General features: G+C 39.2%; 2 protein-coding genes across 5 annotated transcripts in view; both read right to left on the minus strand.

The window, feature by feature from the left end:
• Nucleotides 1–856: 856 nt before the first annotated feature.
• On the minus strand, nucleotides 857–20,296 carry mfsd14a2 (major facilitator superfamily domain containing 14A2). The gene is made up of 12 exons (XM_003448492.5): nucleotides 20,000–20,296; nucleotides 17,090–17,185; nucleotides 13,276–13,338; nucleotides 11,457–11,584; nucleotides 11,208–11,322; nucleotides 10,903–11,121; nucleotides 9,251–9,364; nucleotides 8,278–8,349; nucleotides 7,134–7,246; nucleotides 5,309–5,406; nucleotides 4,073–4,230; nucleotides 857–3,964 (listed from the first exon to the last, which is right to left on the minus strand). The coding sequence occupies exons 1-12, from the start codon at nucleotides 20,084–20,086 to the stop codon at nucleotides 3,752–3,754; spliced, it is 1,476 nt and encodes a 491-aa protein (XP_003448540.2). The 5' UTR covers nucleotides 20,087–20,296; the 3' UTR covers nucleotides 857–3,751.
• A 1,546-nt stretch (nucleotides 20,297–21,842) lies between these two features.
• LOC100695933 (myosin IXb) overlaps nucleotides 21,843–25,184 on the minus strand; it is a 34,775-nt gene continuing 31,433 nt past the window's right edge. For 3 of the 4 annotated variants that reach the window (XM_005476596.4, XM_013273352.3, XM_005476597.4), the window contains 6 exons: nucleotides 24,785–24,890; nucleotides 24,580–24,711; nucleotides 24,354–24,477; nucleotides 23,703–23,800; nucleotides 23,492–23,613; nucleotides 21,843–22,884 (listed from right to left, as the gene is read on the minus strand). In XM_005476596.4, coding sequence (XP_005476653.1) covers nucleotides 22,616–22,884; nucleotides 23,492–23,613; nucleotides 23,703–23,800; nucleotides 24,354–24,477; nucleotides 24,580–24,711; nucleotides 24,785–24,890 — 851 coding nt within the window. In that variant the 3' untranslated portion in view covers nucleotides 21,843–22,615. Of the gene's footprint in view, nucleotides 22,885–23,479; nucleotides 23,614–23,702; nucleotides 23,801–24,353; nucleotides 24,478–24,579; nucleotides 24,712–24,784; nucleotides 24,891–25,184 lie in introns of all 4 variants that reach the window. The other variant, XM_013273353.3, reaches the window with a different exon arrangement.

The raw sequence follows: 25,184 nt of genomic DNA on the forward strand, positions 1-25,184 counted from the left end.
TAAACAGGTGTACCTAATAGAAAGTATGTCTAAGTAATGCCTGTGCCCAGGAAAGTTAGGCTGGCTTTATGGATGTAGTAATGAATCTAATAATTCTCCTTTCGAACAATTTTAACCACAAGAGCTTTTCAAAAGAAAACAGTAATTACAACTACTACAAGTAAGGTTTCAAACAGGAACCATTGCTTTATATTATGCAAATACTCATTAATCACCTTAAGATTTGAGCATTGACCCAGTAAAACTTCATCATTCACACAGAAATTCAACAAAATGATGGGCAAGTTATTAGCTGCTAATTATAAGACATTAAATTCCCCTACACTACATTAATAACAAAAATAAATTGTTCTGGCCACTTTATCGTATTCTTTATTTTGGATAAATATCACATTTTGTGACATCTCCCACTTTGCGTTCACTGTTATTCAGGGAGAAGACTCTTTAAAGTTCCTGCCAGATGTAACTACTGCCTCCATGTGGATTTAATTACAAATCCACCGCCCATAAATGAGCTCAGGTCAATGCACGACTATATACACTGTGTAGGTGGAGGAGGCATTAGCGGTAACATTAAGCTTCAAAGGGCAGGTTTACAAAACCAACAGCCAGCAAAGTCAGAGCATTACATTAAAAAAAAAATGGGGGTGCAGTAATATAACAGCAAGTAAAGCCCAACAGGAATGCTACCAGTTTATAGTGAGACTTACTGGGATTTAGCAGCCATTAACTATAGGATCATCGCCGTAAATGCAACGACCAAATGATTATCGCTGCTCAGATGCTCACTCACTGCTACAGTAACATGATTTCACCTGTGTTACCCACCCAGAAACCACAGAGGCAACCCGAAACGTTTCATTGTACAATAAACCTTTAATAAATAGTTTATCATTAGTTTCCCATATTTACATTAATAACCACCATTTTACTTACTTAGGTTGCCATACTCATTTCTTGGCTAATTTTAGGCACACAGAGAGGGGAGTTCAGGCCACAAACCACATTGTACTAAAAACAGGAGTGGCTAGCAGGTAATTCTGGAGAAATATATAATAATTATAATAATAATTGCACCATACAACCAAATTGACCAAGAGGTGGCCATCTCCTTGAGGAATAAATATATACATTTTTCTCTAGGTACAGGTGATTTTTGTACATTTACAGTCGTCTGCTTGGAGGCTGTAGGTGTGCACGTGGGTGGTGGTGGTGGGGGGCTGGTGCAGAATCTTACCAGGATCCGATTTTCTGTTGTTCAATTACATGATTTAAAAAAAACAAACAAAAAAAAAAAAACGGGAATAATGGCCTCCTGTGTAGTAACATCCCCTCTTAAAAGACAAAACAAAAAAAACCTAAAGATTGAGGGTACTGTGTGGTCAACATGTTCAGTTTCATTGGAAACATTCAGAGAAATCTGGGAAAAAATTATGAGCTTAACAAACCATGGTGAAATGCTTGTTATTAAATGAAGACCGAGGCTGAAATCAAAAACAAACAACATAACAAAGGGGACAGATGGACATTTGATAATTTACCATCCAATTTTGACAATTAATCCTAAAAAAATGACTGAAGTTTTAAAAAGCTATTAAAAAAATAGCATTAAAACTTAAATCTTCAGTCAAAGAAATTAAGACAAGAGAAAATAAAAAGAACAACAAAAACACTCAAATCACACAAGTGTACATTCACACACACAGTACAAAAGAAAAAAGCAAATCAAGAAGATATGGCACTAAATACGTGACGTATGTTTCAGTTCATACAGATGTTAAACAGCATGAAACCAGTTGTTAGCTACGAGAGGCATTCACAGATCAAAGTTACAATGTGGAAAGGTGGCGACATAGTATGTGAATGAAGGGAACGCAGTATCGCTGATCCACATGACTGAAAAAAAGAAAACAAAAACCACACGAGCACCTTACAGGCATGCCAGGTACAGACTGCGCCACCTGTTGACCGGGGAAAATAAAAATAAACGTGGCAGCAGCAGTTCAGACCTGCAGAAAAACCCAGAGACATCTGCAGATCTGAACGATAATAAAAATTCAGGATTTACACTTTTAAGTGGATTTTCTTCTTCTTCTTATTTTCTCTTTTTTTTAAACTAATGAAATCTGGGATCATTGCAGATTTCGCAATACTCTCCACATTGACACAACCTCCAGATTTTTACTTTGCTTCACTGTTTGAGGATAACATGAACATTTCCAGCCATCTACTCCACTACTGCTATTTGTTTCTGCCTCTTAGGTGGCGCAGGCTGGCATCTGCAGAGCTTCTACACAAGTTGCCAGACACGTCCGTGAGGTGCTTCATGTTAGGCATTGGGAGAAGTGTGGCCTGCCTCTTTGAGTGTACGCATGTTAGCTTAAATGTCAGGGACTACAAGACACAGTTATAATTCTTATCCACCACTTTACGCCACACTGATTAACCTTTGTATTTACTACTGCAGCAGCATGGCTGATATTCTGCTGAACCTAATGATATCAACTCAAACAGTCAGTGCAGACACCGACATCCTGATAGCAATGCTCCAGCTCCAAATGGTCCAGAGGCTTTTTAAAAATAAAACCGTGTCTCTGTAAGCCTCAACTTGATGGTGATAAATGTCAGGAAACAAAGTAACAGGAAGGGCATGAATACAAAGGAATAAAAAGTGTGTAACGGCTCCGATGGGAGCAATAGCGCAAGATTACAGAGCCTTCTCAGACCTCGGTCTTCATACAGGTTACGTAATGTCTCCATATATATCTTAAGTCACTTCAAGGCAACATTTGTTTCTTGAATAAAAACTTGAAGCACAACTAGCCTTCAGTTTGAACAGAGAAAAATATACAACCCAAACTGTACTACTAATCTAGAGAATGGCAAGTAAACATTGAAAAACCATTTTGAGCTAATAAAGTGGTCTCTTCTAGTCATCTCTCTGTAAGAAGTTTGATATTTGAACAAAACCTGGTCCTAACAAAGCTTTTTGTATCTGAACTGGTTGCCAACCCTGACTGCAATTAGGCAGCGCCTCTCCAATACTGGTTTGCAGGCTCCTTTCACAGGTTTAACAGCTGCTGCGCTCCCCTGTTGTCCACACAGAGGAAGAACTATGTTTCCTTCTTGGACGCCTAAACAGAGCTGTAGTCATAAAGACAAGCATCAGAACAGAAGTATTAGCATGTGAGAGGGCGTTCGTCACGCTCTCCTCTGACAAACGAAGGTGCCACTTGGCTAACTAAAGAGGAATAATCAAGAGTCACACAGGTATTTAGTAACGTATCAGAGATATATCCCCACTCGCACATTAAACCAAAGTCACTTCAGTCCTGTTTCGCGCCAGGAGGGGGACAAGCTGTTGTGTGCTCCACTGTTACAACTTCAGACAAACCAAAGATTGGAGTCCAGCTCAGCTCAGCTCAGCCACACACACACACACACACACACACACACACACACATACACGGTCTTCCACTGCAGCCCTGATGATGCTCGACACACTTTCTTCACACAGGGTCTTTAGAAAGTCCTCACAATAACCCAGCTATTATAAAGAAAAGGGTTGCTAAGGAAGGAGCGCCCAACTTTGTGCTGTGGACAGCAAAACAGACAAACATCTCTTTGCGGCACTCGAGTGTGACGTGTGCCTGAGGTGCGTGTGTGTCCTTGTGATAAATTATGTGTATCTGTCCATGTGTGCAGGGCATTTTGAGGTGGAGCGAGGGAGTCTGCCCCCCCTGAGCTGAGGTTATACGCTGCTGTCCTCCAGCAGCGGCTCCTTGCCCTCTGCCCCGCTGCCTTGCGGGCTGTGGGAGTGACTCTGTGCCCCGTTGCTGTGCTTCTTGTAGGAGCCGGGCCTCATACCGGGCCCAGTGTGCTCCGGGATGAACAGCGCCACCAGCAGAGACAGCAGCACTGAGCATGCACCAAAGAGGAAGGGAGGACCTGGGATGATGGCACTCTAAGAAGGAAAAGACAACACTTTGTTCATTATGGAGCACATAAATAAGGAAATTCTGTATACACATTCTTGCAGATGGCTTTAGGGTCATCTCTGATTCAAGCTCACCTCGTCAGTGGGGTTGGCCATGTTCCCTTTGGCACCTTTCTCAGAGCCGTCCGTGTCGGTCAGCTCCACGTGGAATAAGTAGAAGACGAAGCCGTAAAGAGCAGGACCCAAACCGTTACAGAGGCCTCGAATTCCAGTGATCATGCCCTGAACAACACCTGAACAAGATGCATATGGAAAAACCTTCAGTAGAACCCCCCAAAAAATTGCAAAGCAAAACACACAACATTCAATCAATAACATTTAAATGGACACAAGTTTCTGATTCTGAACGGGTTATCTAATGCAGCAAAACCACTGACAGATGAAGGGAATTATGTTGATCATTTATTACAATGATATGTTCTCTCCTGGCCCGTGAAAAATATCAACCGCCAACCTAAATACTGTAGACGAGCCACTATGTGGAGCACAGCTACCCCTCTAATAACACAAGTACACAGCTGCTCCCTTATTCACAAGGGGTTGCCACAGAGGGCTGCAAGTTTGATTTGGCCGATTTTCCACACCGGATGCCCTTCCTGATACAACTCCAACAGGATTTGTATCTCCTCCTGGGATTGTACTGGAGGATCAGTACTGGTGATAAACTGGGCCTCCAGCTGCTTCTGAGCAGTTTAAAGTGTCCAGGACCTCAGGTGAGGAAGAAGATCAGGGTCATGATTGTTTTTTGTTTTTTTCCCCCCCACAACAGTCACAGGGTTGAGCGCTACTGTATCGCCATGTGGCAGAACATCCTGTGGAAACAACCCGGACTGTGGTGGGCTGAGGCAGCAGTTTCAGGCCATAACAATACACTGCTTTGCTCAACACTTGCCTTGATCCCCACACCTTCTCAAAAATGAGAAGCGAGTGGAAAGGTCACCACTTTTGACAGTGCACACATTAACTTAGTGCAAGTGGTCAGAACAGGATTCCCACAGAGATCTAAAACTGGTCTTTTCCTGTAAATATTAAGTATGATCAAAGGTTAATCTTTTATTTTTAGAGTTTATCTGGCCAGTCTGTAATAGAGAGACAACTATTCATGCTCATATTCACATCTACAACCAATACAGAATCACCAATTAACCTAACATAGATGTGTTTGCACTGTGGGAGGAAGCTGAGCGCCCACAGAGAACCCACACAGACACGGGGAGAAAATGCAGACTTCAGAAAGGCCACAGTCGGCCGACATTTAGCAACAGGCATGTTTTTGTGCATCTTTGACCCCTGTTCCGATGACACTCTTACCTTGCTGGTCAGGATCCGCATTACGGGACACAATGGCGCTGATGGCGGGGAACGTGATGCTGGACATGGCAGCAACGGCTCCAGCTGCCCACATCATCCTACAGTCACCAAACACGACACAAAGTTTTTACTTGCCTAATACATCAAGGAATAAATTGTGAAATATGCACTTTTCTGATGACAAAGCTAGTTTTAGATGAAGCTGCACTTCTTGTTTTATTTGAGAATCTAAACTTCAACAGCGTGTCAACGTGCATTTCATCAGAATGTGATTTCTATTCTGATTTTAAAGGCAGATTTTTTACCCTTCTGTGAGCAACAGGAGGATTCTCCCCTTAATATATGACACAGCCAGTCTAACCTTTATTTAACCCGATTTAAAGAGTATTGACCAAAGCGCAGAGGAGCAGCAGAGAGACATGCTGAATGTTTTCTTTCAGAATCAATAGATATTATAGTCGCCCGTCTTCTCCTTCAGGCCAAAACAACAAGAGAAAGTGAAGCTGCTATGACCACACTTCAAGAGAAATGAAACTGAGCGTGATCAATGTGTGTCGGGGTGGTCGTTTATCGGGTTCTTCATATCAGCAGGTTTAAAGCAAGTAAAGGTTGAAAATATTATTTTTCATTCATCTGACTTAAAATAAATCGATTAATTGTTTTTAAAGAGACTGAGAGTCAAGTGCAAGTTTGATAGGGTTAAATATCTACACTTTTGTTTTAACTTCTCACAATCAATCATTTATGTGTTTAAAAGAGTCACATAAAAAAATATTACATCTTATGTTTAAGTTACAATAGTAGCATTAGGTAAGCCTCTGCTTCCCTCTAGTGGTCTCTCAGGGTAGTGAAACAGGAGTGCCAATAGATAACTAGCTGTAGTACAAAGTTGGGTTTTTTTCTAATTTATCTGCAAAAATAAGAAAAGCTTTTAGTTTTAATGGAGAAACAGTCCTGATATGCAGATGCTGGTTTTAACGATGCTAAATGTAATTGTGCTGATTGATGAGTAAATAGTGTTTCCGATGATTTCTTATTATTTTAAAGTTAAATAAAGACAGATAAATGTTTTAAGTTGTCTCAGATGTTTAATACTTACTTGTTTTTTTTTTTTTTAACATGTTTAACCCTGAAGGATTAGAACCATTGTCACAAAAAGGGCAGGAAATGATTTGTCAAGATAAACTTCCTTCCCTAATTCTTTGAAATCATAGGCACAACAGTTATTGCATTTCATTTTGTGTTGAAGGGGTACGCCAGGTATTTGCATGTTTTCAGATTGTGGCCGTTTTATAGTCCAACTGTGTTAGGACACCTGCCAAAAATGACCACGCCCAACTGAGGCAACTGTGTTTACGAGTTATAAAGAAATTCAACCCACATGGATTTATTACAAAGGGGCTATAAGTATGCTTTTAATACTATGAAGTTGGACATTTTAACACTGGAGTCTACGGGAACTGACTGGTGTTTGTAGCTAGCATTAGGTGGCCACTAGAGGAGCCGGAGTGCTTTTGCACTCAGGCGTTGGCTTCATTTCTTTAACTCTCCTCCGGCACATTTGCAGCCCTGCTGTTCTGCACACAATCAGCATTACAGCAGCTGGATGGTGTTACGACATTTAACCGCATTCACCAGAGAAACCCTGCCACACTTCTCAACCCGGGCTCCATGAATACACACATTACACATGGAGGAAGTGAAAACAGAAATATGAAATAGAACTACACGTTCTAATTTTCCACAAGTAGGATCTTGGTGACCTCAAGTTCTGCTGATGCGAATAAATGAAGGAATGTGAGTGTTCGCATTAGGAAATACTAACCAGGGCTGAGATCCAAAGCCATACCAGGCCAGCTGGAGGATCTGAAAGCCGAGGCCGAGCAGGATTGTGTTCTTATTTCCTATAGAGCGCATCAGGATCCCCAACACGACCGTCTAAGGGAACACAAAACATAAAGACCCAAATTATACCAGGCACTGATCAACAACAATCAAAACCCACATTAAACTTAAACAGCTTCTCATCCAAGTCCTGAAACGCAGCTGAAATAATTACGCATGAATTCAACTGACAGAAAAATTTTGTTTAGTCTTCTTTTACATAAAAACCCCCCAAAACACAAAAACCTCTAATTAGAACTGAAACAATCATGTTAGTTTTGGAAAATTATGAAAAGCATTTTCATAACTTTTATAACCATTTCTGTTACACTAGAGTTACAAGGTGCTTCACAGCATTATTGAAAGGCATCGTTAAACTCTATGTGTTATGTTCATGGACACTGATAATCATGTTTTTCTTGACGGCACAGCTTTAAAAGTAATGTAGGGCGCAAATTTTATGCCTGCAGCATGCTGTACAGACAATGTTGGGTCCACAGGGTCACCATGTCAACCAACAAACTAAAAAAAAAAAAAAGTGGCACAGACCCCCAAAAATGATGTTTGAACAACTCTAACCAAATGGCTTTTAATGCCTAATCCATCTGTGATTTCAAGTTGGGTCTCAGGAGTAAAATCATTATTCCCACAACAAATGCCTCCAACCCTCAAATGAGGTCTTTTTTTGTTTTGTGTGGAAAAGATGAATTTGGTGGACATCGACAGCAATTACTGCGTATGAGAGCAGACCGATTGTGTTTAGGAACATGAAAATAATGCTGGAAAACTTCAGCATGTTTGGGAACACAAATCAACAAAATAGAGACTATAAGAGATAGTAAGAATAGTAAGACAGCACTGCATTAAAATAAAAGCATAAATGAGAGAAAAAGAAATCAGATCAAAATAGACCAATGAAAGTGGGGCAACAAGATCCAAAAGCCAGTAAATAAAGTTTACAAAGACAGCATTTTGACTGAGAAAATATATAAGCCAGTAGAAATACACAAAAAACCCCCATCATGCTTAATGGAAGTAAAGTAGAATGATTAATATCAGATGTACATTTAAATAAACAGGAGTACCTGAGCTAATATTGAGAGGATTCCCACAACAGCGATGAAGGCAGCCACTGTCTCTGAGGAGAAGCCTATGACCTGAGGGTGAGAGAGCATTGAGATATTGCAGGTTAGGACATGAACATTAGAGCACAGATCTTAACATAAAACCTTCAGTTGTGTGCACATTGGAAGAACAGGGTTTGGTTGGAGTCTTCAGTAACACAGGCTGTTTACTAGTTTTTCCTCAGAGAAAATGCTTTTCTTTACATTCCTGGTGTATTTATGCCAAGTACACCAGGAATGCTCCCTTTTATTTCCATCAATGCAGACAGCAGAGAGGGGACATGGGGTGTGGTGGGTAATTTTAGCCCTGGTGCCCCAAAACTACAGTGTCGCTTCTTCCCCCCACAAAATGAGCCTGCGTGTGAAGGACCTGCCTAACCGGTTCACCTGACGCCGTTTACACAAACCAAACAAACAATTCCCCCTCGAAACCTTCAGTTAAACAGAAACAATCCCACAGCTGCTCCCATATGCTCCTGCAGCATAATGAATGAAGCCATCTATTTGTTGCTTCTAGGGCGTTAAAAAAAAAAAAAAAAAAAAAAAAAAAAAAAAAAAAATGCAATGATTTTCCTGTGATAGCATTTTGTGCAGAAACCTAATGAATCTGCTATACTTTTCCAGAAACGGGCTGCTCAGCAAACCCGTTTACCCAGTCTTGGAGCAGTGTAGGTGGAAGTGTGTGGTCGGCAGTTTTCCCACGTCCCTGAGCTTTTCAGCCTTTAATTACCCAAAATGAAAAATAGTAAATGTTATTGCACCCCCCCCCGGAGTATCCTATATTTTACACTTTTACAGCATCTCCTTTACGCTCCAGTAATGCCATTTTTATTCAGCAGCTCAGTCCCACCAAGTGTGTGTCTAAATTTTGCTTCAGGCCTTTTTTATTTGTGGTCTTTCTAGAAATGTGTGAGGAAGAAAGGTAGGTGTTCACCTGTCTGAGATAGAGGAAGAAGCTGGAGTACTGGCCGGCCTCAGGGAGGTAGGAGAGGAACACTGTGATACAGATGAGGAGCACCGTAGAGTCCTGGCCCACTTTACGCAGAGACTGACCAAGAGAGCAACAAGAAGAGTTAACATGAGCAAGAATTCAAAACAGGAGTGGTTTCTGACATGCTCGCTTAATCAAATATACTTATTTAATAAGCCATAAGCTGCACAGGCACCTCTGTTGTCCAGCATGCTGCCATAATGAATATTTAAGCTGTGAGGGCGATAAGGGTGAAGTGTTCAAATTAAAGCTTTACTTCCACATGTGCTACATATATACGCTAACATAACTTTATTTTAATCTGCAAACCATCAGCAACAATGATAACGACTCTGTAATAAAAGGACTTTTTGAAGACGCGGTGTGAAAATGAGAGAAGTCCATAATCTGCACATTTAAATAGATTGTTCTGTTAAACAGAAGAAATGTATTCCTTCTGTTCTTAATGGACATCGAAATATTTCATCTGAACATGTCTTCACTGGAAAACTCAAGAGATGGGAGGAAAAACTCCACAGTGCAGTGCCTTAGAGCAAAAACATACCACAAAGTTTGCATTAAGTTTGACACTTTGCAAGTTTTTGCTGGTGGGAATGAGGTTCTAGGAATAATTGGACAGATTTCCATTAAAATGCTAACAGACATGCAGCTTGACCAGCAGTTATTGGACTGTACTGACTAAAGTCAGAGTGTCTCTTTAGCATTGTGAAAAAGCTCAAAATTGGACATCCACATTGTATTTTCACAAATACATATTGAGCTGAGAAAAGTAAAACTGGGAGACATCACCTAGATGTTCAAGAAAATATCACAAGCTAATCGAGATCCAGATAATCCTCTTGGATCCAGGGATGCAGCTCATGCATGTTGTCAGTGCTGGAATTATCAGCCTTGGTATGAAAGCTCAGACTGCTCTTGTTTACTACAAATTCTTCCCAGTGTTATGTGTTCACAGCAGCTCAGCAAAGTACTTACGGAGTAAATTTGATACTGAAAAGATTAAGTTTGGAAGAGACACGATTCCAATAATCCAGACTTCGAAAGTCTCAAGGAATACACAACGCCACACAACAGTGGATTTAAGCTTTCATGACTACACTGTGAAGTAATGCTTTAAATAGTTTAACAACTTCAGGTAAATCATTTGTTTTCTTGTCAGCAGCACCAAGATCTGAGAAGTGCGCAACCAGCAGCTAAATAATTAAATGCATAATTTTGATTTTATTATTGTTATTATTATTATTATTATTATTGTTATCATCAATGATTAATTTTTAAAAAAGGTGCTTTTTGCTTTGGTTTTGTGCTTCGAACGTAAAGGGTAGTTGCTTTTCTCATTATTATTTCTCATTTATTTCAATTAATTTATTACTGGTTATGAATCACAGTGTTCTTTCAGCTCAAGGCTCTTAGCTAAAATTAGAAACATTCAATTATGCGTGAAGTAAGTGTTCACACAATGTTTTGTGTTTTTCTTTAAGCCAGAGACTAACAGCTAAAGAAAAAAAAAAAAGAAAAAAAAAAATCCACACTGCTGTTGTGTTGGCCCAGCCTGTACACTGAAATTTATCAGTAAAGATTACTGTGTTACTCACAGCGAAGGGGTCTGCCTGTTCCCAGGAGATGGGCGCTCCCCATGACGCTGGCCTCATCTTCTCCGGCAGCGACTCTGGTACAGCCACCAGGATGAAGCAGATGTCGAGCAGTGCGATGGCTGTGGCCAGGATCACAACCAAGGTGTCACTGTAAGCCTCAGACAGGTAGGCTCCAATGGCTGGGCTGGTAACCAGGCTTGCTGCAAAGGTAGCTGATACCTGAAGGAAAGAGGGAAAGAGGGATGAAATAATTGACAGATTCTTAATTGACACCTTTGAAAAGCTTTTGAAATGTGCCTCCTTACCAAACCATAAGCTGTGCTCCTCTCATGCTCTTGTGTGATGTCTGCCACATAGGCAAAGATCACAGAGAAGGTGACGGCAAAAACACCGGACATCGAGATGACTGCAAAGTACCACCTGAATAAAAGACAAAAGCTTCACCTGTGAGCATACACAATGGCTAAAACTACAGATTGTTTTGGTTAATGTTGATCTGTGACATGCTGGCGTTTCAAAGCTTCAGCACTGAGCCGTCAGTATTCTGCACTCACCATGGACTGATCTTCATCAGCGGAATGGGCGCGCAAGTGAAGAAGACCGTTAGCAGCAGGAAGGACTTGCGTCCCCATACGTCTGACAACGCTCCAATTAGCGGAGCACTGAGAAATGATAACAGGCCCTGAAAAGATAGAGGGGAACAGAGGAATAAGACGCTGCTGGATGTGTCAGTAATGTTACTAATGGCTAACCTTCGCTTTCATTCAAGAACACACACACACTGTGAACAAGAATTCAAACTCAAAGTTTCAAAACTGTAAAATAAGTTTCGAAGACTGACACTTGGGCAGATAAGTTAGGACGAGTCACACATCTAAAACTTTTTCCAGCTCACTGTGAGTCATCCTTGGTCCCCATTTACTCCTAATGGAGACTTCAAACCACACCAAACAAAATAATAACAGAGCGCTTATAGCTAGCTGGCATGCTAAATCTAGAATAAATAAAGACTTACAGGCCAACACACACTGAGAACAGAGACCATCTTTAAAATGCTGTGACCTGTCATAGAGCAACCTGGTTTAGGATTTAATTTTAAAGTAAGTTTTGCGGTTTTGAAAGGAAAAACAAGTCACTGTGATAATCATTACTCAAATTTGCAAATTCAAGTTCACTTTGGAACATTTTTTTAATGATTGGGCTGCAATTCTTAAATCCTAGTAACCAAAAATTTGAAATGATTACAAGCATGTCCTTAACCGATCTGTAGATTATTTTAAGTCACATTAGCTTTGAAGGAGCTTCATTTATTCTTAGTCCAGCTTGGGAACCTGCTACAGTTACTGGACAGCTAGAAGTCAGATGTCAACATGGAAATACACTGATGGTGACCATGATGATGGACTCTGATTGGGTTTTTATGGGAACTGGCCACTTGGTGCAGTAAGAATAATGGAAACATTTTAATGGGGTCATTTAAAAACCCTGTTTTTTTGGTATTTTTAAATTGGCTTTGGTTTTTACTTCCATTCATATATCACTTTATTGTTTCGCACGGCTGCTGCTTAAAGTGAGATTATATCCTGTTTTAAAAAAAGAAAAAGAAAAAAGAAAGAACCCTAATTGATTACACTTAATTTAATTTTGTGAGATATAACGTGGAGGACAGAGGACCCTCGTAGTGGTTGTAAAATCATTGTGAACTACAAGGTCTTTGTAAAATGGTTACCGCACAAATCTCACTAAACTTGCGTAACTACACAATGAGCAAAAACAAAAATTCTTCACCTTTGGCTAAGCAATGACATATGAAGGGGAAACTTATCAGCAAACACACACAAAAACCAAAGCACGCTTAAAGATTTAGGATACTCTTTATCTGATTAGTGGCATTAACTGTGCGAATGTTATCATTCCTCAAGTGCCTTCTATATTTGCAGATTTAGAAATCCAAAAATCCACTAGTTTTTTTTTCTTCTCAATAACAACAAACATAACCAGATTTCTATAACATTTGTTATGTGTAGTTTATGAGTCCTATGCAACTTCAACACTGATAAGATGGTTAAAGGGTGTTTCTCCGATTTCCTTTTTTTTTTTTTTTTTTTTTTTTTTTTAAAATTCCCACTGACACAAAATAAAGAAAAAGACCCAAGAAGCTGGTTTAGTTCTCAGGTTGAAAACCTGACATTTCAAAACAAAAACCTCTGGTGCAATAATTCTGATGTAACACAGTCATAGACGTCTGAGCATTTTCCAACAGCTTTGAACATCACACAACCAATCAGAAGGAAGGACAAGAACCAGCTGTCTTATAGTGAGACACATGAAATAGGACCAGTTATTGTATTGTCTTGTTGTGCTGTCTCTTACCTTCACACCATGAATGAGCCCATTCATCAGGAATGTGTGTTGGGGGAATGTCTGGTGTAATACCTGTAGAGCAAACACACATAAAAGCAAATGAAACCACTTTATCAACACTGAATTAAGCCTGCAGAATTATGGCAAGAAACATGATCACAATTATTTAGGGGAACACTGCAAGCTTTATTATTTAATAAGATTACTCATTAACACAAAGATATAAAAAAAACCCAACAACCAACCAAGGCACAGATTTAAAACAAACAAGCAAAAAACTTATTTTTTCATTATACCACAAACCATTGTCTCCCTGCTACACTGGTTACAGCAGATGTAGTTTTACAAATTGCTGTCCCATATAATTCTGTAACATTAATTTTTATGCGTGCCATTTCATTCAATAAAAAGCTTTAATGCAGCTCTTCAAGAAGGGCCATTTGAAATATTTTATTTCATTTACTATGAATGCTGTAAATATCCATTTACAAAAGGGATCATTTTGAAAGGTTCTAATTTCATGTTTTGTTATTGTGCTGGAAAAAAATCCTCCACAAAAGGTCAAGAGCTGCTGATAGGGGGAGGAAAAACAAACAAAAAACAAACAAAAACCCAGCTACCGCAAAAAAAAGAAAGAAAAAAATCTGGACAACAACGTCCTTTCCTGTCAACAGTGCAATCTTGTTTGATATAAAAGGTTAACCTGAGCAGAATGCTTTGTTACAAAGAACCATCTGGGCAGTCGCCCTTGGAAAATGCTTGGATAAGGGCACACACTTGGTTGATTGGATGAACAATGTAGCTGCTTTGCATGTTTAAAACAAACAAAAAACAGATCCCAGAGACTTCACTGTTACTGAAAAAGGTTAAAACTTGCACAAAAAAAGGAGAAAAAAAAAAGACTACAGAGTCTGGCACCTGGCTTTTCCCCTCCTTTTTTTTTTTTTTTATTTCTTCATTTTTTTAATGGCTTGTTACAACATGATTCAATGCTCACATTGAATCACAATAGACAAACTTGTCTTCCCTTCCACCTGTGAGCACTAAATAGCATCGAACTGCAAATGCGCAAAGATCATAAAGGCTCCAGAAAACGTGTTCCCAGTGGTCCCTAGTAAATCTGAGTTCCTCTTTCCACAACAGCTGACCTGAACATGTTAGAGTGCCAACTTTTTATTCAGGAAGGAAACACGATAAAGTTGCTTTTGTTCTGCTTATGCTGGGAAGATAAACTCACACTCATTTGTTTGAGCAGTCAAATGGCCTGCAAAGTTTACTAAACTAATAAAGCTTCCAGGGTTGGTCAGCGCTCAGCTGAGTACAGTTTTGTATTTTTCTTTAGTTTTTGTTTTAAATTAATTTCAAATGTTTGTTTTTAGTTTCACTTTTAGCAACCACGATGGGTTAGACTCCTTCAGTTTTGTTTTTACCGGTTAGAAATGTTTAGTTTCACTTCCGTTTTTGTTGGTTTCACAACCACTGTTTGTTGTAATAACAGAAATTTTACAAACCAAATTGCCGAATGTCATAAAACACTGCCATAAAACACTGCAATCTCAATAAATTCAAAGGCATCTCAGGTAGATGGTGCTGACAAAGTCTTTTTAAACTATACTTTTATTTTATTTTGGTTAACCTAAACACAATATTGTCTTAGTTTTTACATTTTTTTTTTTAAAGTCTAGTGTTCATTTATATTCCAGCAAACTAAAATGACATCAACTAGTTGTTTGGTTTAATTTTAGTTAACTATAAATGACCTTTGTCCTCAGTGTTATCATCTCCGGAGTGGAGCGGTTAGACTGACCAACAAAATGCTTATTTCTGTTTTATAGCATATTTGTTTCACTCTGCTCTGTTAAGAGTAAATGTTTACCAATTTGCTAAAAATCAAGAACCTCTAAATAAAGCTGAAAAAAGTGGGAACTATCAGTCTCAAGTGTTCAATATTTTTGACATTAATTTTCTGTTAAAAAAAAAAAATCATTGTTGTACAGCATTAAAATAATCTGTGTATTTATTCTTCTTCTTGACTTAATGAGGAAGCGACACTCGTGAGATTAAGAAATTCTTTTGCAGGGACTTAAAGGGCTTAACAAAATTAGTAGACTCCACCCAGTGTAATGGTTGAATATAATAATTTTTGTTATCCATGAATTTTTTAAACAACAACAACAAAAAAAGAGAAATGGTAAATTACAGTCATTGACTTGCATTCCTGAATGTTCTGTTTGATTAATCTATAACTTCTCAGAGAAATCCGGTTTTATAGCTCAAATTTGAGCATAAAGACACGACTTCAATTCAGTGAATTCAGTCATTTTCAGTTTTAAACAAGTTTCTGACTTATTTCTCTCTGACATTTAATTTACGACAGGTGGTCTAATAAATTTGTTAAGGACCGTACCTAGCGTGTGTTTTGATGGCAGGAAAAATTCACTATTTTTTCTCCAAGTCCGAGAGTAACCCTGTTAAATAACCACGATCTCAGTATTAACCAAATTAAATGCAATTCTGATTTTTGCCATAGTCAAGCAGCTTATTATTAGTGAGTGCAGAACAGAAACAGGCGTTCAGATAGCTGAAATTCACAGGTTTAAAGTCCACGGCAGATATGGTTCACTGACACTGGCGCAGGAACAAGCAGTTTAGGACACGATGAGCACAACTGGGACAACAACAGGATCTGATTATTGTTTGAGGGTACTGAGGGAAAGCTGATGGCAAAGCTAAGAATCCCCTGTTTTCCTTTGGGAGTCAGTTACCCAACACACAGAATGCCCTGTGAAGACTGTTGCTGCAGGATACTAATGAAGCAGTGCACTCATTGGGAGCAGTGAAGCAGTGGCTCTCATCTTCAGGCGTCCTCTGATTAGTCTAAAATGCAAATCCTGCCTCTGTCCAGGGATTGTGAAGACAACAGCCCCCCAATCCACCCCACCCCACCCCACCCATCCAACCAGTAATTAATGCTAAACAGTTACACATACAACGAGCTCTTCAAAACAGGAGACTGCTGTGAAGCACGCGTTGCGTAAGCCTGTCTGCTTTACATCATGTGGCTCACAGATGTTTACTCATCATTTGTTTGAGATACCAGTTTCTCCTCACAGACATTTACACGAGAAGAAAAAGGAATGTGCACAAAAAAGAAAAAGAAAAAGAAAAACTAAGGAGAAACCCGAAAGGAAAGAATTCAGTAAATGCCGAGTTTGGCTGGAATGTGAAAAGGCAGAGTGAGAAGAATGAAAACTATTAACACACAATCGCTGCTGGTATCAACTAAAGCACTTCACTGGTCTCAGTCATCGTAGCCCTTTATTTATTTACAGAGGTATGAAATTGTGCTTTGAAAATACTTCTTGATTGAGACATTTTAGAGAGAAATTCGCCTAAATGACACTGTTCAAACTGTCTGAGTCAAATACTTGGAACCATACCACCCCACGCTGCTGTGTGGTGCAGCGAGGTGATTGTATGGTGTGGTTTTCCGGGCTGACGGCACCAACCAGCGACCCCCTGATAAGCCTTTTAGACAAAGAACTGGTGCTCAGACAATACAACACTTTGGTGGCCTTTTCATATTTTTCAGTTCATTAGCTGCTGGCCAAACATCTGCCAATGCACATTCACAAAAAGCAAAACCACGCCACCCAGGGTCTCGCTCAATTGATTGGGGATTCAATTATTCATAGACACCAATGGTCTGGGAAATGCCACTTGCTGGCTGGGGTTTTAAAGGAGGAAAGTGTGTTAGACTACAAACAGTTATGTCAGTATACATAACAGAGTGTGTGTGTGCATGCGTACACTCTAGGCTTACCGTGAGCATCGGGGTAGTGAGCAGACCCCATGCAAAAAACTCCAGGAAGATGACCACCACAGCATGGTAAACACTGGGCTCCCCGATTCCCTGAGGCTGAATGGAGACAAACACAGACATACAGGTAGGAAGGCGGTTAGCTGACAAGCAACAGAGACTGTAACATTCATTAAAGCGCCTGTTTATGGGAAGACATTAACAAATCGAACCTAGAGCTGGAATCTGCTAAATGATACAGACTCCACACTGCCTGATTCTGTGGAACAACCCACAGATGGGTGAAGTTTTCTGGTACAAGCACAAGAGTGAAATTCACTTCATACCCTGTATTTGAATAAATGTCCAAACTATGTGATTTATTCTTTTTGACTTGACAGATACACTGCTAAATGTTAAAGGTACAATGCACTAATCATATTTCATATGCTTTTTCTGCATAAGATGACTACATTTACTCAACTAGACAATAATTAGGGGATTTTCATGCACATAAATTATGTGAAAACTATGAATTAAATAGACTAAAGGACACTCATTGTGTAAGAAATGTCTCTTTTGTAGTTTAGCCTGCAGATAACCTCATTGCTTCTACTTAAACTACCATTTGTTTTCACTAGCAATAGACAAGTTATGAGCAATATTTTGTTACCAACACACTTCTCTGAATGCACTTTACAACAGGAAGTTGCAGTAAATGATGCAGCATCCAAATCTAAATTGCACAAGCTAACATGAGCGAAAGAAGCACAGCGGTTATATTAATGCATTACATACTTACAACATTAAGACACATCTATACTGCTTTGCTCTCATTATGAACTGCACTAAGTCCAAGACAATGACCAGAATGTAAATCAAGAGGATTCGTTTTTACCAAGAGATGCGAGGTTTGTCTGGAGCCTACTAAATAGGTTTTGACCTTCTCGCAAAGTAAAAATCTCCAGAATAGTGTTCTTTAAAGTGGGGTTTCATTTCCAGAAGCTTAAAATTGATTTTTCACTATCAAACAGACAGAAGTAACAAGAAATGAACAATTAAGGCAACTCTTAGTAATATTCAAAACAATCATGCGTAACCACCAAAAATTCCATTTTAAACCAGGGGAAAACCCAAGTTTACTCAATCATAATTTACTAAATACATAAACATTTAAATTATACAGTTTAATTTAACAGGTGACATAGTACAACAGTTTGCATTTTAGCTTACTAGGTCACTCTTAAAATAAAGGCCTAGATCTGTAATGAGTAACACACAAATAGAAATCTCTTTTGCCTTTTATAAAACCCACACCGTGGGGAGGAAGTCACTATATTCCGGCTCAATTTAATCTTTGGAAAGGTGAAGACGTTGCATGATGCCGTTTACGTGGACACTGAGAACAAACTATGACAGGAAACGACGATAATTGTAGAAACTATAAAACACGCCAGCCTAAACAGAAACACTCTCTTGTGCGGTTTGTAATTTCCCAGCATACCACACTAGCCTGCAGGCCTGACAGGGGCGTAAATCAAACAAGCTCCCACCCTTTTTGCTCCATCACAACTGTATCCCTGGGATCCCTGCTTCACTGAGAAAATGAAGAACAACATATAACTGTGTCACTGAATGGATGCAGCAACTTCCCCATTTAAATGACACCCTACTACGCATTCAGAACTTAATGCACTGCCATTGACTAGGGAGTCTAATGCTATCATTCACTCCTGCTCAATGTTCATAAATGAAATCTTAATAGCAGAGTGGTCAGAACCAGTTACAGCCACAGTAAAGACTGATTACAAACATGGACCCTGAGTGGAAAAGAGCCCCATCAAGTAAGGTGATCATCTGAAGTGGTTCTCCTCATTACGATCACAATTGTTAGTCTTCATATGGATTTTCAGTATGTTTGGCATTACTGTCCCACTGATTACGTAACCGGTACAGATGCCTCACTGAGTTTATAACAGCTCCACCATACTCACACTCTGCAAGCAACCTAATTTAGGAGAATCACCACCATTTACAGTCAAAACAAATTTAAATGAATACCTTATATAATCCGCTGTATGTGAGTTGCCCTTTAGTCATGGCAACTTTATACAAATATCCAAAATAAAAAAATGTCACAACATTACAGCTTTACAGGTGTCAATAAACCAGAGACAGGAGAATAAATACGGCAACAGGGCCTGACTCACCAAACTCTGGACAGCTAACGTACACTTATCCTACCTTACATCAGATCAGGATTGGCTCTAAATCCGGAAGCTAATACCAATGTTTTTAGTTGTCCGATGTTGTGTTCTGCTTGTTTTTAACCAACATGACCAAACCCCATGTTTAAATATCCTTCCCTCGCCTATTTATAAGATTAACCAAGTAACTGCACATTAGCTTTGTACCGCATACAGCACCTTAAAACTACCCAGATGTAACTATTCAGCTAGTAAGGGCAAATAAAAAATAAGCCCCAATTAAACACATATGTTTGTAAGCTAACGTTGAGCTAGTCCCAGCTTGTTTCTTTTAGTGCCACATAATTTAAAGAAACGTGAGTTCCTATTAGCATTAACGTAGAGTGAATAAGCTTAAAGTAAAGATAACTGAATGGCTGCGGTATCAATAAAAGAAACAGAGCTAACGATGGAATTAGTGAGCTACCGTTACCTGAGCTGACGTGTTAACAAGCAGCTAACGCAGGCCGCTAACACTGGAAATGCTAGTCCACAGCTAGCAGTGTTAGCCCTACCAACACCCAGCCTCCGTTAACGGTCAACGTTGCCCTTTACCACCGACAGCCGCAACAAAAGCTGCATTACCTCGCGTGTTTTCACGAAATAAACACACCAGCACAGGCGGCCGAGAGCCCGTTTAACTCAATGGCAAGCTAACTTACGGGAGATAAATAAATATTTAACTCACACTTCCTCCATCTTTTATTATAATTTTCTTTGCAAGAAGAATGCTGCGGTTCAGCCGCTTCTTCTTCTTCTTCTCCCCCGTCATCATTAACTTATGTCCATTCTTAGGGTCAGAGGGTCATCGTCGCGCCAATCAAAACCAAAAAACCCCACAAATTTCGCCTCCTGGGCTCATCGCACTTCGGGCAAATCGGAGGAGGCAGCTAGCAGCGAGCTAACAATTTTGTGATCTCTCCTCCCCACCTCACCTCGCCTGGCTTCCTGTACTACGTCAACCCACCCCTTCTGGCGGAGTGACGTCCAGCGATTGGCTGTCTAATACAAGGGCGAAGCAGAACAGGGCGTCGGATTGGCTCAGATGATGTCAACGCTATCGATCCTCACACGGTGATTTGTGAGCATCACATCGCGGGTAACAAAGAGGAAATGCCTTATTTGGAGAGTGACTGTGTTTACGAAGAAACGTAAACCGTGTCCGACTACTTCCACCCAGTGAAGAAAATTCCTTTGGAGGAAATACGTATTCACGCTCAAAATATTTAATGAACATCATAGTCTAAAGATGGCTATTTTATTAAACCTAGGATTAAGATTGTGTAGTATCCATACTAGGTTAGCGATTGTGCGTGTGTGTAAGAGAATCTATAAGTACATGTATGTATAGATGTAGGTGAAAGTTTGTTTACATGTAGCCTTAAAATAAAAGTTTGCATGGCATTAAAAAAATTCAATACAGTGGGAGAGAAAATATGTAAACACCAACTGATAAAAACAAATAAGAAATGTGAAAAAGTTATATGAAAATTATGATTTAAAATATCAGCAAAAACGGTCTAGTAATATATAAACATAAAATTTACTATGTAAAGCAAATATGGACTGGTTCCTCTTTTTTGCTTGTGTAGCAAAAAAAAGGAAAAGAAAAAAGAAATTAAAACAATTTTTTCTCCACCCTCTCTGAGGGTGGAGAAAGTTTTAGACTTCTGGGTAATGGAAATGTAAAACCACCACAGGATGTGTGCAGATGTAACATTCACAGTGAGCCACAAATAAAAAAACCCAAAACATGTACCTCCAAGTTTGGCCTTCTGAAGAGCGTAATCAATTAAGGCAAAATTCAATTAATATCATTTTTGAACTCACATTTTTGTGACTAAATCTCATTTAGAATTAAACAGAGTAAAAACTTTATGGCTGTTATACAAGAACAATACAATTTAGACGTGCATCTCTCCTACGGGCACAAAATACGAATCTCACAATTTCAACTTACCAACTCAAACCTCCCAGTAAATAAGTAGAAATTTAAAGTTTTTAAGTCAAGATTTTGAGATAACTTGATATTTTCACATATGATGGCAGTTTTTTTTCCAGTGTCACAGTTTTTCGAAATCACCTCACATGACACTATCCGCATACATTTTAGATTTAAGCTCCAATTGTCTGACATTTAGACTGATGTGGTCAGCGCTTCACTTTTTTCTATTCTAGTGTCATTTCATACCTTTACTTCATCCTGCGATGTTGTGTTTGTTTTACTGAGTTGTGTTTCACTGTTGACTGCTGTAACACTGTAATTTCCCAGCTATTGGAATAAATAAAATACTCTAACACTTATTCCACTTAAATACTCACTTATTAAATTTGCTGCAAATATGAGATTGAATGTCAACAGCATTACATTTAAATTCAACTTATGATTTGACCTGATTTCCAGCTTCATTTTTTTTTTTTTTTTTTTTTTTTTATTCTTGACTTGAGTAATAAAATAATAAAAAAATTTTTTTTCCTATTAACCTTTGTTTAACACATGACAGAAAATAAGTACATTAGTGACTAGAAGATGTTGCAGCACGTTGAGCCTTGATAACATTTGGTTTATTTCAGTTGGTGATATTGGCAAAACTTGGATGATGTCCTACAATAAAAAAGAAAACGAAATTATAAACAGATGCTGACTTGGTGAAGCTGCACAGCTCTGCAGTAGCAAACAAAGTCAGTCAGGTAAACTTAATCAGTCACAGTAGTGTAGAATTAAATCAATATAACTAGAAATACAACTAAAGGGATGTTTTTGTGAGCCAGATGAGAAAACAAAATGCAGCGCTGAAGTCTTTAGGAGACAGAATCACTTTATGTACAAGGTCAGAAGTTTTCTGGTACAGCACAAGCTATTTATTCCCCAACAACACACAAGGCATTCAATTAGTAACACAGTGATTGAGCTCAGAGTTAATTAGTAAAAGACACTCTTGTGTACTTGAGTGTTCTTCATCACGTTCTATATTTCTCGACGGAGCTCATCACAAAGAACATGTCAAAAATATCTGCCTTTTATTAAAATCAGAGCTGTACAATTTTGAAATAGGTTAAAAAAAATTACACACAGTATACTGATACAAAGAGAAGTACTAATCCATATCTGCCATAATAATAATAAAACCTCCCTGAAAGAACAGTCAGCATCATCTCCCATTAAATACATATACATTTTCAAAGCAGTTCGTTTCCATAGCAGCATGGAAAAATCGAAACGTCTACAAAACAAAGTGCATATTTTTTTTTGTTTCCATTAATACACATTTGGGAATTTTTCAAATTATAACAATTTATGGTGTTATTCTCCGTTTAAATCTTCATCCTCGTCAATGTAAGGGATGTCCAGGTCGTCAGAGCTCCCGTTAAACTTCTTACTGGCTATCTGGGGCTTGCTGGCTGGGGAGGGAGTGTTTACGCTAGGCTGGATAACATCTGCTTTTTCTCCAGATGTGAACTTTTTCTGTTCATGATCACTTTGAACCATTAGATGTCTAACTCTCTGCGTCAGGTCGGCAGGTTTGGGAGGGCAGTCCGGTTTCTGGGTTTTCACAGGCGTGATTGAGTTTCCTGAGAAAACAAACATTACTAAACACACTGACAGATGTAGTACACAAGAGAAGCTCCAGTTTAGGTCATAATTTGTTGGATCAAGACATAATTTTTTTGTTATAAAAAAAAAAAAGTATTAGATTAATCGTTAGGGAATTACTGCGATTTATACATAATTCCTCATTTATATGTATTTCATGGCCAGGCGAGGCGTGTTCTTTTGTAATTTCATTACAAATGCAGCAGATATAACACCTGAAGTTGGTTCAAAGTGTTGAATATGTACTCTAAAGCTTTGCACTGTAATATGAGGGCCAAAAAGAGATCAGTGCAAGTGAAAGACTATTATATCAAAACAAACAAACAAAAAAAACAACCCCTCCCCCCTCCCCAAAAAACCAAAAATAAACACACTCTCAGAGTGAGGGAGGGAGAGAGAGAGAGAGAGCAAAAACTTTAAAGTGGTCAAAATAGACCCCGGACCAGCTCAGTGACATCAAAAAACACAGAACACAGCTTAAGTGAATGGTGGTTTATGAAAAACAACTTTACAATGTTTGACCAAGTGACAAACTCTCATTGTTAAACCCAGAGGAAGGCCAAAATACCCTACCTCTTTACTGACCTTCCGAGTCCATGGACCCTAGTCGGTCCAGGCTGTCAGTGCTCAACCATGATGAGAAGTCTAAGTTTTCATTGTCAGATTCTTCCTGATCCAGCTCAGGCAACCTGGAGACCAAGTCCAACCTGTAAACAAAAAAAAGATATTAACATTCAAATGAGAGAAATAAGAGGAATAAAAGGAGTACAATTAGAATTAAACATTATTAGCTCACTTTTCTTGCTTGATGGACTTGATCCTTTCTAGGAGGGTCTTCACCGCTTCATCAGGCTGTGTTATCTCTGGAACCTGCAGCTCGGACTGTTCAACAACCTGCACAGAGACCAGTGCAGCATTATTGTGTGCTATCTGTGGGTTTATCTCTCTCTCATATTTGTTAGTGCTCCCGAACTTTTATAACTTCTACTTAATCATTTACCTACTTTACTTTTTTTGTGCTCAGAACTGTTTGCTAAGAACCAGTTGCGCCCACTATTTTGGAAAATGTCAAAAAATAGGAAGAAAGAGGAACAAGAACGGGATGAGTCAGCGAGCCTTGCTAGCACAATCACAGCTCCGCTAACCGAGAAGCTAGCAGAGCCCAAAGCTGAACTTTTGGCAGAAATAAGAGACACGTACAAGAAGTATGAGGCCAAATTTCAAGCTGTGCGGGAAGCGGTGGAAGACCACAAACAATGCATCTCGAGCTTGGAGCAGTCACTGAATGCCAGAAAGGACAGTTCCAATATGTGTGTCTGGGATAGTTTACTTTTTCTCTTTAGCAGGGTCTGTCTTAATGCAAAACATCACCCGGACTGATGCGGTTAAAACAGACGCTGTTTGGTGTTGGCATTTGTTCTGCCCTTTCTTTGTAGCGTCCTCTCACCGTGGCTTGTCTTCTGAGTCTGAGTTGATTGACAGCCATGGCCTCTGCGTGTTCCAGCTCCTGGATATTTTGCATCTTTTCGTTGTAGCGCCTGAACTGCTCAGTGATCAGGATCTCCACACAACTGTGCAAAACAGTCAATTAATATTATTATTATTTTAGAAATACAGAGAATGTCTAACAAGGACTGTGTAGAGTTGCAGTAGTGCACAATATGATCACTCACAGTGTAGTCCTAGACACGTCCTTCATACAGAGGAGGGGGTCATCAGAATCAGGTGAACGCAGGATGCAGGGGGCAAACACAATAGCAAGTGCACTTGGTGACATCTTATTATGCTCTTCTTCCTTTGCAACTCTGAGAGAAACAAACAGGTCAAAATCTCACTGGACTTTCACCACATGACTGAAGAAAAGTAGACTCTGCCTACCTGACAAGGTGAAAGATCAGCCGCTCTAACGTGCTGAAATTAGCAGGAGGAAGTTCTTCGATCTTTTGGTACACGGCCTTTATTTTCTCTTCTTCCTCTGGTAATTCTGGGGACGAATTAACAGGAGAGATTTTAAATATCTGCACTCACATTTATTTATATTTGAAAATACAGAAAATTTTAAAGTCACCATTGAAACACAGAGTCAACATGTACATAGTGTCTGTCAATATTATGCAGAAAAGTCACACAGTTATAACTGCTATGTTTCTTTTTAAGCAATAACATGCACACATAACAGGCCACATTATTAGTTACACCTGTTCAACTGTTTATTAACACAAATATCTAATTAACCAAATGCATGACAGCAAGTCAATGCCTTTAAACATATAGACAT

This window comes from Oreochromis niloticus, linkage group LG18 (assembly GCF_001858045.2).
Source record: "Oreochromis niloticus isolate F11D_XX linkage group LG18, O_niloticus_UMD_NMBU, whole genome shotgun sequence".
Classification (NCBI taxonomy): domain Eukaryota; kingdom Metazoa; phylum Chordata; class Actinopteri; order Cichliformes; family Cichlidae; genus Oreochromis; species Oreochromis niloticus.

Coding starts and splice junctions, on each gene's coding strand:
- mfsd14a2 (XM_003448492.5), bottom strand. CDS start 20,086: ATGATGACGGGGGAGAAGAAGAAGAAGAAGCGGCTGAACCGCAGCATT. Junction 17,186..19,999: donor TAATAAAAGATGGAGGAAGT/GTGAGTTAAATA, acceptor GTCTCCATTCAG/CCTCAGGGAATCGGGGAGCC. Junction 13,339..17,089: donor TCACTACCCCGATGCTCACG/GTAAGCCTAGAG, acceptor TTTGCTCTACAG/GTATTACACCAGACATTCCC.